This window comes from Thamnophis elegans, chromosome 15 (genome assembly GCF_009769535.1).
Source record: "Thamnophis elegans isolate rThaEle1 chromosome 15, rThaEle1.pri, whole genome shotgun sequence".
Lineage (NCBI taxonomy): Eukaryota > Metazoa > Chordata > Lepidosauria > Squamata > Colubridae > Thamnophis > Thamnophis elegans.
Genome location: NC_045555.1, coordinates 41,629,993 through 41,643,403, shown reverse-complemented (window position 1 = coordinate 41,643,403; position 13,411 = coordinate 41,629,993). Strand labels below are relative to the sequence as shown.

At 40.6% G+C, this 13,411-nt stretch overlaps 1 protein-coding gene across 1 annotated transcript in view; it reads left to right on the top strand.

Annotated features, from left to right (window-relative positions):
• PRKG1 (protein kinase cGMP-dependent 1) overlaps nt 1–13,411 on the top strand; it is an 847,569-nt gene that overhangs the window by 724,022 nt on the left and 110,136 nt on the right. The window contains exon 8 of the mRNA XM_032231578.1: nt 8,178–8,243. Coding sequence (XP_032087469.1) covers nt 8,178–8,243 — 66 coding nt within the window. The remainder of the gene's footprint in view (nt 1–8,177; nt 8,244–13,411) is intronic.

Below are 13,411 nucleotides of genomic sequence, written 5' to 3'. Positions count from 1 at the left end.
GGTGTAAAAAAACAGATCAGCATATTTCTAGCTTTAGATTTTACAAATGTTACTTTCCTAATCTAATTTCTCACTTACTAATTGACATATTTATCTCTGTTACAATGAACGTCAGTTACTATGTAAATTTCTCTCTTGTTTCTTTATAATAGTAAAGCACTAACTTTTCTTCTAAAATGGCGTTTGTTTAGCTTCTTAATACAGGTAGTCCTCGAATTACAATCACAATTATGCCAAAATTTGTGATGCTAAGTGAGACAGCTGTTAAGTGAATTTTTCCCCATTTTACAACCTTTCTTGTCAATGTTGTTAAATGAATTACTGCAGTTGTTAAGTGAGTGACATCTTGTTACGTGAATCTGGTTTTTCCATTGACTTTCCTTGTCAAGAAGGTTGCAAATTGAGATCACATCAACCTGGACAATGTCACGGTCTTAAGTGTGAAAAACCATCATAAGTGCCATTGTAATTTTATACAGAAAGCTAGAACATGTGTGGGATAGACAGCATCACCACCAGATGGATTTGTAACTGGCTGACAAATTGCACTCAGCATGTACACATTAATGGAACTACATCTACATGGATGGATGGATGGAAGGAAGGAAGGAAGGAAGGAAGGAAGGAAGCAAGCAAGCAAGCAAGCAAGCAAGCAAGCAAGCAAGCAAGCAAGCAAGCAAGCAAGCAAGCAAGCAAGCAAGCAAGCAAGCAAGCAAGCAAGCAAGCAAGCAGTGGAGTATCCCAAGGTTGTTTTAGGCCCAATACTCTTCAAGATATTCATAAATGATTTAGATGAGGGGATAGAAGGAAAACTCATCAAATTTGCAAACACGACACCAAGCTGGCAAGAATAGCCAACACACTAGAAGATAGGCTCAAGATCTAGATGGATCTTGACAGACTTGAATACTGGGTGCTATCTAACAAAATAAAATTCAGTCAGGGGCAGCTTCTAGCCGTCGTTACTGCCAGTTCACTCATGTATGCGCTCCCCGCACATGTGCAGTTCAATAGAAATTGTTCTGCTCATGTGCAGAACTCCAAAAGATGGCGGCGACCAGGGAACAGGTTCAGGGGCATGGCCAGCCTGGGTCGCTGCCGGTTCTGCGACCCAGGCTGGCATACCACTACCTGTTCGGCCGAACGGTGCGGAGCCGGTAGGAACCCACCCCTGAAAATCAGTGTAGAGAAAAGTAAGGTTAAAACCCCAAATATACAGGCACAGAATGGGTCAAACTTGGCTCAATAGTAGAACTGTGAGAGGGATCTTGGAGTCCGAGTGGACAATAATTTAATATGAACCAGCAGTGTGTGGCAACTGCCGAAAAAAGCCAATGCAATCCTAGGCTGCATTAACAGAGGGATAGAATCAAGATCATGTGAAGTGTTAGTGCCCTGGGATTATCTGTAATTACTTTCTAAGAGGTCTAAGCACAAGTAGTTCTTATATGTACCATCCCTGTTAACTTTGGCCCAACTCCAAGGTGGCCTTAAAGTAACTGACCAGTTACTTCTCTCATGATTGATTCATACTTCAATTGCATTGGGATTCAGTGGGACTACAGCCTGACTCTCTCAGCAATATATTCTACCGTTTTCCCCCAAAATAAGTACTTCACCTTATTTTCAGGGAGATCTTATTATTTTTGAGGTGCAGGAGACGGTGAGGGTGGTAACCTCATGGCTGCTGTTGTGTTTCAACATTTTTGGGGAGGTCTTACTTTCGGGGGAAGGCTTATTTTAGCACATGCACTCAAAAGCCCAATTGGGCTTATTATCTGGGAGATCTTATTTTTAGGAAACAGAGTAAGAATGGTTGATTGATTGATTGATTGATTGATTGATTGATTACATTTGTATGCCGCCCTTTTCCCCGAAGGGGCTCAGGGCGGCTCACAATTAAATCAGGGAAGTGGGTACAAACAAGGGAATAAAAAAGACGAGACATAACAATACAAAATTTAAAAAACACACAACAACCATACCATTCGAGAAGGGGGGCAAAAACTCTTTAGCCCCAGGCCTGTCGGAACAGCCAGGTTTTAAGGGCTTTGCGGAAGGCCTGGAGGGTGGTGAGGGTTCGAATCTCCACGGGGAGCTCGTTCCAGAGGGTCGGAGCAGCCACAGAGAAGGCTCTCCTCCGGGTAGTCGCCAGTCGGCATTGGCCGGCGGATGGAATTCGGAGGAGGCCTAATCTGTGGGATCTGATCGGTCTATTGGAGGTAATTGGCAGTAGGCGGTATCTCAAGTACCCAGGTCCAATACCATGAAGGGCTTTATAAGTGACGACTAGCCCCTTGGAAAGATCCTATTTGTTTTGATTATATGTGGGGATGAATTTCAGCAGTTTTGTTTTGCCCAGAAATCCTGGATTACTAATTAATGGTGATTTGTATACATACTTGCTGAATACTGACAAGGAGCCGAGGTGGCGCAGTGGTTAGGGTGCAGTACTGCAGGCCACTTCAGCTGACTGTTATCTGCAGTTCAGCGGTTCTAATCTCACCGGCTCAAGGTTGACTCAGCCTTCCATCCTTCCAAGGTAGATAAAATAAGCACCCGGATTGTTGGGGGCAATATGCTGACTCTGTAAAGCGCTTAGAGAGGGCTGGAAGCCCTATGAAGCGGTATATAAGTCTAACTGCTATTGCTATTAAATGCACCAAAGAAGTCATATAAATATGCACATAAACAATGCAGATTATTTAAGCCAGGAGTGTCAAACTCAAGGCCCATGGGCCGGGTGCGTAAACCTGGGGGTTAGCCTGAAAATAGCCAAGTACTGGCCCATGGTGCTTCTGGCAGTCAAAAATGTTTTGGCCAGCAGGGTGCTGCAGGAGGCATCCCGTCTCCCCTGCGGGTGGCCCTCAGAGAACTACAGTGCTTATTCTGCCCTTGAAGACACCGAGTTTGGCACCCCTGATTTAAGCAGTGATGAGCTTTTAGGCTGAACGGAGTTTATCTACTTTTGCAGTGTCCTGATTGATTCCTCACCTAAATAGCCTTCCAATTGGTCCATTTTCTAGAAGTCCAAGTGAACTGATTATTTATTGACATGTTCTTGGCAGATCATTCTTATTCAAACTATAGTAATTAGCAATATAGACAGAGTTATACTAATTTCTTTGTTCTTTGCTTTCTTGTTATATTGCATGAAACATTCCCTGCAAGTCACAAAGACAATGCAGTGGTAAATTGGTACCAGTGGTGGGTTTCAAAAAAATTTCGAAGCTATTCTGTGGGTGTGGCCTCCTTTGTGGGAGTGGCTTGCCAGTCATGTGACCTGGTGGGAGTGGCTTGTCCGTCATGTGTTTTCCTTCCTTCCTTCCTTCCTTCCTTCCTTCTTTCTTTCTTTCTTTCTTTCTTTCTCTCTCTCTCTCTCTTTCCTTCCTTTTGTCTCTCTGTCCCTTTTTCCTTTTTTCTTTCATCTCTCACCTTTTCTTTCTTTTTTTCTTTTTTCTTCCTTCCTTCCTTTCTCTTTCTCTCTCTGTGTGAGTCTGTCTGTCTGTCTGTCTGTCTGTGTCAGTGGTGGGTTTCAAAAATTTTTGGAACCTCTTCTGTAGGTGTGGCCTGTTTTCTGGTGGAACCTCTTCTAACCGGTTCAGTAGATTTGATGAACCGGTTCTACCGAACTGGTGCGAACTGGTAGGAACCCACCTCTGGTTGGTACTCAACTGTTTTGAAACTCATCCAATTTGGTACTCGACACATTTTGACACAAAAACTTTGTCCATCATTTGTTTGCTACACACATAAGCTAGAACTGCTACCTTGTGATTCATTACATTATTCCTTTTGGGAAAACATTGTTTGGTACTCATCATTTTTGGTATTCATCATGCCTTCCAGAACCAATTAACAATGAGTACCGAGGCACCACTGTACTATTTGGTTTTGGCACATGTTGACCTGTATGCCAAGTGTCAGCAAAGTCCACTTTCACCATGGTCATCTTATTTGGGTAAGATAGGATTGCATATTGAAACGTACATGTATCTTCAAGACTGTTGTCTCACCTTATCACTTATGACATATAAGCAATGTATTTACACACTATCAAGATACCTCTATAAATGAATGCATTTTGTGTATAAAATTAATTTACCTGCTCAATAAAAATGAAAACAATTTTGCTTTGAATAGCTCATCCTGGTCTTTTCAGGAAATGCAAGAACTTCCCCTTACTTCAAAGTTCACTTATTATTGGAGGAAAATATACATATTCCTTTTAGTAATTATAGTAAATGCAAATTCATACATTAATTTTAGTAATCCGATTTATTCATTGCTTGGTATATTTCAATTGCCAGATGTTAAAATGGTCCAATTATCTTGAAGTGTTTTCCGACAGTTGTATGAATCATTAACTAAGTCTGCCTTTTTTAAAGCTTAAGTTAAGTTTCAATTATATCAAACAATTTCAGTTTCATAATGAAGAACATTATGTCATTTTTCTAAGAACTAGGAAATTACTGAAATGGCCAGAATGAGTTATTCAAAGCAAAATTTTCATTTTTGTTGAACAGGGATGTCTGTGTGTCTGTGTGTGTGTACGTATGTATGTATATAAATAAATGTGTGTGTGTGTGTGTGTGTGTGTGTGTTCCAGCATAACTCTGGAACACCTCGAGCAATTTCAACCAAACTTGGTACACAGATGACTTACTCTCTGGAAAAAAATATTGTGGGGGTAAGACACCCCTAACATCCGGGTGTGTGTGTGTGGTCTGTTAAGATACAGCCTGTTGTGCCTTAAAATGGCTTTTACTGTACTACCGTAAAATGGCTTCTACTGTACAGCGCAGTGGAGCACCATGGTAGCGGCTTCACGGTACTTCACAAGGGGGGGGGAGGGTCCTCTCTGGTAAGGGGGGAAATCCAACATTAGAAATTACATTTGGTCTAGACATTTTCCCCCTATAAATAAATACCCGGCCAACACCAGGTTATCAACTACTTAAATTTATAAATGCAGCATAGCAAAAAAAAAAAAGATATGCAAATTTGTTTGAACCTTCTTGCAGATTGGCCAGGGTTAGTTTGAAGCATAAATATTTTTAAATAAAAGAAATAAACAGATACTCGTGAGAACCATTTGCTGTTGTTGTCAGCATACTGATGATGATCAGAGGTATTCCCACGTGGCTTACGAGATGCTTTGCTTTCATTTTCCAATGATACATAGGAGCGACCTCCAGAGCAGCTGTGACCTTTTCCAAGCCTAGAGATTTTAAATGGAAAGGTCTGTAAAATTCCAGAGCAAGTATAGCACGTACGGAAGAAGTCTGTGGATAGAAGGAAACAGAAGTTTCTTTCCAGGAGAAAAATGGTAGACCTGATCTCATCGCCATGGGTTATTCAGACAGTGACAGCGATTCTGAGAAAGGATTTTACCTCTCTGGAAGTAGTGATGAAGAATACAATTTTGAGACTGGAAAAAAATCAGAGTTAGTAATTGCCAGATCGCATTGTCATCGTGCTTTTACGTTAAGCTTTAGCACTGGATCCGTCTGGAGAGCTGCATTGTAACAAATACTTAAGCTTACTCTAATAAAAAGACTGACTGCATGCTTACATTTTATATAATTTATCACATCTTAACCTACAGGTATTAATCTTGAGAGGCATAACTAAACAAGTTTAAAAAAACATACATGTTGTTCTATGGTGAGAAGTGATTTGATCAGATCTGGAATGGTGTGTGGTTACAGATTTACTGATGGAATAGTCATTAGCATATATTCTTAACAATCTTTGTCATGCCAGTAGGAGTGATACCGCATTTTGATATATAATTCCATGACAAATTGTATATTTCCACATAATGCTAAATTATCTGTTGAAAGGGAAGTGTAAAAAAAATCATCTGTTGCTTAAACAATATTTCTGTATTAAACAATAGCTGATAATAATCCTTGAAGAGCCTAATAGAAATATTTTGATAGTGTTACTGAGGCAACATCAGCACTATTTAGCGGATAAATCTCTATATCCATATATATCAAGCTTTAAATAATTGATTTTTTTTTCAAATATGAGGGCAAATACAGCTTCCAATGATTGTTGCATTATTGGAAGCCAGCCAACCATTCCTTTTTTTATGTTTTTTGCCTGTTTTATGTTTCTTTCTTTTTCTGAACAGACATTTAGTATTCTGTTCAATATACAAAATCAATTAAGTAAATGAAAAGTCATAATATTTTCCTCTATTACCTTTTCTCCAGAGGTGGGCTTCAAAAATTTTAGCAAGGGGTTCTCTGCCCGGTTGCTGGGTGGGCGTGGCCATGGTGGCCAGCCTCCTGTACCATGGCGGAGAGGGTGGGGTTCCATCCCTGGGCTCTGGAGGCTTTTCTTGAGCCTCTGGGAGGGTGAAAAGAGCCTTCCCAGGCTCCGTAGACTCTTTGGAGGTCAGAAATGGTCCATTTCCGGCCTTCCCAAACTTCCAGTAGGCTTGTTCCCCCCCTGCACTTATCTGCATCCAAAGCGGGCTACATAGGGACTCCTGGGAGGGGAGGGGTGGGCGGGGCCATCCAGGAGTGGGATTAGAGGGTTCTCTGAACTGCACAGAATCTTAGCTAGAGGTTCTCCCGAACCCCAGCATCCAACCCCTGCTTTTCTCTCTTCTAGAATGCATTCAGGCACATGTTCTGACTAATTTTCTTGGCACCCACTTCCAAGCAAAACCCTTAAGCCAAAATCATTTGTTGTTTTGATTATGTAACAATGTCCGTGGCCCTACATGGCGCCCAATTAGTTTCATTAAAAAGTTACTACATTTCCCCTTGCAACATGCTCGCCTCCCATCTATCTATGTATTCAAAGAATCTTCATTCAAAAGTTGGTGTCTTCCAAGCTGCACAGTTTGGTGAGAGGCTAAAAATGTTGAAAAAACTTCTTTCAGAAAGTTTCGTCTGTCCATTTACACACTACATATCTTGAAGATTTTTTTTTACCTTGATCTAATTGGAATTCACACCACTGGTGGGATTCAATTTTTTTTTTACTACTGGTTCTGTGGGTGTGGCTTTGTGGGCGTGGTGTGGCTTTGTGGGCGTGGCAGGGGAAGGATACTGCAAAATCCCCATTCCTTCCCCATCCCACTAACTTGCTTTCCAGCTCCGTTCTCATGTTCAGGGCAATAAAAGAAGATCAGCTGGGGGAGGAGTAGAGGGTTAGAAGAAAGAGGGGTAGAGAGGGTGGGAGAGAGGACGGGAGGGAGGGTGAGAAGGAAGGGAGGGAGTGTACTGGGAGAGAGGAGTGATAGAGGGGGAGGGGAATGTTGGAGGGAAGAAGGAAAGTTGGAGGGGGGCGAAAGAAAGGGTGTATGGAGGGTCAAAGTGGTACATTGGGTTTGTATTTTTGGGGGTATTGTTGACAAGAGGAATGGCTGTGTTTATTGTTTAATGTTATATGGCCCTGGTTATGCACAGTATATATGTGACTGTACGAAATGAAAATGGAAAAATAAAAACACATTTACAGACAGAAGAAGATCAGCTGGGAGGCAGCAGACGTGGGGCCAGCCTATTTTCCAGTTCTCCGAACTACTCAAAATTTCCAATACTGGTTCTCCAGATACTGTCAGAATTGGCTGAATACCGCCTCTGATTCATACCGAACTGAAACCTATGTAGGGATGCATAAGGAAAAACCAAAAGTAGGAAACATATTAGAACCTATTTATTATTTTCTTCACACACCAGTTTTCTGAACAGAGCAGGTCTGCATTAATTAGACTTCCCCCATCTAATGCAGCTTGATTCATTAATTGTTTGCTTTTTGACTTTCTCTATTTATAGAAATGATAGCTTGTGTATTCGTCACTATACTAAAATATCCACACTTCTTCTGTGACCCATATTAATATATAAATGATCTGCTTCCGCTAAACAAATTGGCAAGTGAGGAAAGGATGAATGAAATGATCTTTTGAAAAAGTATTAAAATGCCAGGACAACATCTCTACTGGGGAAATGATTCCCATGTTTATGTTTTGTAAACATTACTCAAGAGCAACAGAATTAGAAGAGCACTATTTGTCAATGGTTTAATGCGTGATATATCAGTAAACATAATTCTCATTTGCAAGATGCATTTGTGTCCTAATGTTGCAAAGTATTATTGTAGAGAAAACTGCCTGGCTATTTTGTGTAAAATGTGTGGTGTTGTCCTTTCAGGGAAGATGTCAGAACGGCTAATGTTATCAGCGCGGAACCCGTGACGTGTCTCGTCATCGACAGAGAGTAAGTATGCCACTTTTCGACATTGATACTAATGACCTCAAGCTGCCAGTCACTTTAATTCTGCTTAGTAACTGACGTTGTTTAATCTTGGAACATTTGGCAGGAAAATATTTCACTGAGATCAAATAGACATCCAACTGAGTCACTGTTTTATTAGATGCATTTGATAATGACTCCAGTTTGAGCGGAAACATAAAAATGTTTGGAAGGTTATCCTACAGCGGAGGAATATTCATAGCTTTTATCTGAATCTGAAATAAGTCAAGATTTCTTTTGTTGAAGCCCAGCTCAGTCATCACTTTTTGTCTGTTCCAAACATGCTTGGGATATGAATAAAAACAATGATTAGTTACCGCTGAACAGTTAACAATTGTGTTGTTTAGCTGCCGCACACAATGAAGGCATTATGGTGTTGCTAAGTGAGTGAGCTCTAATTTAGCCTACAACAGACTGGATGTGCAATGTTTCATTGTTTTCCCTCCCCTCTATTTCACATTGGGTAGGCTGTAAATAACCTCTTTTAATGAGAATTTCAAAGTTAAAGCTTACACAGAAATGAAAAGAAGGATGACATTTTGGTCTCTTAGAGGTGAGAGATGCATGGAGTAAAGAACAATAGCATTTTTTTTTCTATAAAGCCAATATTTTTGTAATTTTTTTGTAGAATGCATACTTATGTATGCTTTATCTATCTAGAAGAAAAGAGATGATGGATAGATAGATAGAAAAGCAGAGAGAAAAATAAAAAGAGAGGGAGAGACGTGATAGTCAGACAGGCTGACAATATTCTTTACAAGAATTTATATTTACTGGAATGTTTCCTAGAATATGTATGGAAATATCCATTTTTAATGTATGATCCACTGAAATTGAAGTGAAACCCATCTCTTATTAAAAAAATCGGAACTGCTAGAATAGCCAGCAACATAAGTGATACATATATAAGAATATTTTTTTGCATTATAAAATAGCCTTCAAAATGTACACATTTATAGAAATAATGAACACTAGATATTTTTACTGAGAAAAATAAAATAATTATTTATATTTGAGTAATATGTTGCCACTGGAGTTTACAATGACAATTTAAACAAAAAGGAAGAATTGGTTCAGGATTAGTGGTTACTTATGGGATAATTCATCTCTAATTTTATGGGATGAACTGAATATAGTTTTCTTTCGCTGTTGACAATGTCCTTGTAGTACCAAGTGGGTGTAAATATAACCTTTAAGACTAAAGTTAATCTACTACATGCCAGAGAGTTCAACATTGTGCAATTGAATATGAATGCAGTAATGCTATTTATAGTGAATGTTTTTTTTCAGTTGCATTGTGACCCTAGAGATTCTGACTTTGTTTTCAGATGATCTGTGTCCAGCTTTCAAGTTAATTATATACATGAAACTAAGTGGAATAACTTGTAAATTGGTGGGGACTTTTTAGGTTTTGTTAAAATGTTCACACTTAAGGCCTTAGTGAATGGTTTCTATCAATATCTTTATAGGTACATTTATTTATTTATTTATTTATTTATTTATTTATTTATTTATTCATTCATTCATTCATTCATTCATTCATTTATTTATTTATTTATTTATTTATTTATTAGACTTATATACCGCTTCATAGGGCTTTCAGCCCTCTCTAAGCGGTTTACAAATTTTTTTTAGCAAGTTGAGTCAGCAACTTGCCCCCACAGTCCGGGTCCTCATTTCACCCACCTCGGAAGGATGGAAAGCTAAGTCAACCTTGAGCCGGTGAGATTTGAACCGCTGAACTGCAGATCCCAGTCAGCTAAAGTGGCCTGCAGTACTGCACCCTAACCACTGCGCCACCTCGGCTCTCAACATCTCAGACATGTTACCTTGAAGCTATTTTTGCATGAGTCCTATAAAATCTGTATGCGTATACGTGGGTGTGTATGCTTTTGAGAAATTTCTCACTCCTTAACAAGTACCTAAAGTTTTCTAGGAATGGCTTTTGGAAATGGTTTGTCACTGCCTCCTTCCTAGGGCTGAGAGAGAATAATCGGTCCAAGGTCATCCAGCTGGCTTTGTGCGTAAGGTGGACTAGAACTCACAGTCTCCCAGTTTCCGTCATGATGTCTTAACTACTATACCAAATTGGCTGCAACCTCAAGCTTAACTTTAACAAATCTCAATATGTAGAGCAGGGGGGGGTCAAACTTGATTTCATTGAGGGCAGCATTAGAGTTAAGTTGGACCTTGGGGGGGGGAGCAATGTCTCTCATCGAGGCTCCATTTTTGGCAGTGATGGTCTCCTGCAGCTCCCTGCCAACAAAAACGGAGTTCCCCATCACGGCTGAAAAATGGAGGCTGTCGCGGCTTAAAATGGAGTCTGGGAGAGCTGTGTGCAGCCCTCCCGAGTTCCGTTTTTGCTGGCAGGGGCATCAAGGGCCAGTCCTTTGCTGTTTAGAGGGCGGCCCTGTGGGCCAGATCTAAGCACTCCATGGGCAAACCTGTGGGCCTTGAGTTTGACACCCCCCGATGTACAGCTTCTTCTGTACAGCTTTACTGTGTATTCTGCCACAATTTTTTTTAAAAAAAACTAGACAAATTCATGGTTGATCGGTGACTGTATGTTGTATGGCTGTATGCAACCAACAGTTTTAGAGGTTCATATACCATTTGCCAAGTAGCACTAAGCAGCAAATACCTGCTTCTAAGTTTTTTTTGGGGGGGGGCATCATTTTTAAGCAGCTGCATTTTGAAAAGACTTTCTTGTTTTCATTTATGACCAAACTGTTATATATGCAAATGTTAGAGGAGTGTTGAGTATGCAAATAACTGGGGGGAAGGAGTGTTATATATGCAAATGTTCCCTGTCACCAGCTCTCTGATTGGCTGGTCATTTGACAGTTGCTTTGGGCTCGAGTATAAATGCCCTGACAGTTGCAGGGACGTTTTGAATCGCTTGTCATCTCGCAATAAACATCTTACTCTCTGATTCCATGGCTCCTGCGTCTTCCCCTCACACACATATTCAACACAAACCTTCCATGAACTTTCATAACTTTCATAAACTGGCCAGGTTATAAACCATGCAGGGATAATCTTGTGCAAAACACATTAGTGCTGTAGGAGCATGGCACGACAAAACCGCGCTCATCAAAATAGCGGTGATAAAATCACGTCGCTAAAGCCACGACGTCATCACCGCCGCGACAACAGTGCGGCAACAGAAGGGTGCTTTAAAACAGCGGGGCAGCAGAAAGTGGATTTAAATTAAGGTAAGGGTTAGGATTAGGTTTAGGGGTTTGTTTTAGGTTTAGGGTTAGGTTTAGGGTTAGGTTTAGGGTTAGGTTTAGGGTTAGGTTTAGGGTTAGGTTTAGGGTTAGGTTTAGGATGCTGAGTGCTTGGGAATGCGCGGATTTGCCCTCCGCAATTATGTCATCGCGGTAGGGTCGCGTTTTTCCTTAGCGCTTCGAACAGCGCGAATTAGTCTTCGCGCTTATGTCTCCGCGGATAAGGGTTTCGCGGATTTGTGGTGGAACCCTGTAGGAGAAGAACTATGTGTCCAGTAGCATTTTTTCTGACTTGACTAGTGAATTATATTAATATGGGGCTCAGTGTTGAGGTCTGTCGAAATCCTTCTGAATTTGAGTGTATCTTCCAAAGTATTAGCAATTCTCCCCACCCCCACCCCCGCAGCTTTGTGTTCCTTCAATCCCCTCATTTAGGTCATTTGTGAAGATGTTGAAGAGCACTGGGCCCAAAGACAGAGCCTTAAAATACCCCACTGCATAGTTATCTAGATGTAGTTCCATTGAGGACTACATGCTGTTGGCCAGCATGAGTTGCCATGAGATTTTGGCAAAAACTTTGCATTCGATACTATATTTTATTATGTCCTATCAACAGGACATTAACAGGCTTATCTCTCATATTGCGGAGCAGTTCTGTGTCAATGCAAAACATCTTTGCCAGTTGATGAGAATAATTGTTTCTTTGTTTACTCATTCACTCTATTTTCAGTAACATCAATTCCTAACCATTTTCCTCTCGTCATTCTGAACACTTAATTGTTGAAATATCAAGCACATATTTATGGAATAAATAGACTCTTTACAGCAGAGGTGGTATTCTGCTGGTTCACACTGGTTCGGGGGGAACCGGTAGTTGTGGTGGCGGCATGAGGCTCCGCCCGCCCACCCTGACACCATCTGTGCATGCCCAGATGTGCGCCCCTCCGCTGCCAAATCGGTAGTGAAGAAAATAGAATACCATATCTGTTTCACAGCAATTATAAGTACAAATATATATTTGACCTCTGTTTCTTTCTATAGTTACATCATACTACTCTTCCTTCTATAATCGATCTATGGAGACTCTCAGTCATCCAGGTCACGGTTATCCCAAAAGTGCTTTTTCAGGAGGCAACTGGACTTTCTGATTTTTATTTGAAGATGATTCACTTCTCATCCAAGAAGCTTTTTCAGCTGTTGGACGAGAAGCTAAACATCCTTAAAGAAAAACCAGGAAGTCCAGTTGCCTCTTGAAAAAGCATCTTTGGAACATCTATAATTTATCCTGTCTAAGCATCAAAACCGTAAGTCACAAGTTCATTGTTTTCATTCTTACACAAAAGTTCACTGAACCCTATGGCACAATGGGTTAAAGTGCAATATTGCAGGCAGACTCTGCTCACAGCCTGGAGTTCGATCCTGATGGGGCTCAAGGTTGACTCATCCTTCCATCCTTCCGAGGTTGGTAAAATGAGACCTCAGATTGTTTCAAATAATGCTTACATTATAAACTACCTAGATCAGTGTTTCTCAACCTTGGTGACTTTAAGTCCTATGGACTTCAACTTCCAGAATCCCCCAGCCAGCATAGCTGGCTGGGGAATTCTGGGAGTTGAAGTCCACAGGACTTAAAGTCACCAAGGTTGAGAAACACTGACCTAGATAGTGCTGTAATGTGCTATGGAGAGATATATAAGTAAAAATGCTATTTTTTAATTAACTGTTTATCTCTTAATTTTAAAAGGAAAAGTTCTGGCCACATTCACTAAACCCCAAAGCCCAACACTGCCCAGCAGATCCCAGCCATGAAAGCTTACACCAGTATAAAATTGGTGTTGTTTTTCCTGTGCCCTTCCTGGGAGAGGTAGAAGCAAAGGTAATACATAATTCATACAGAGATCC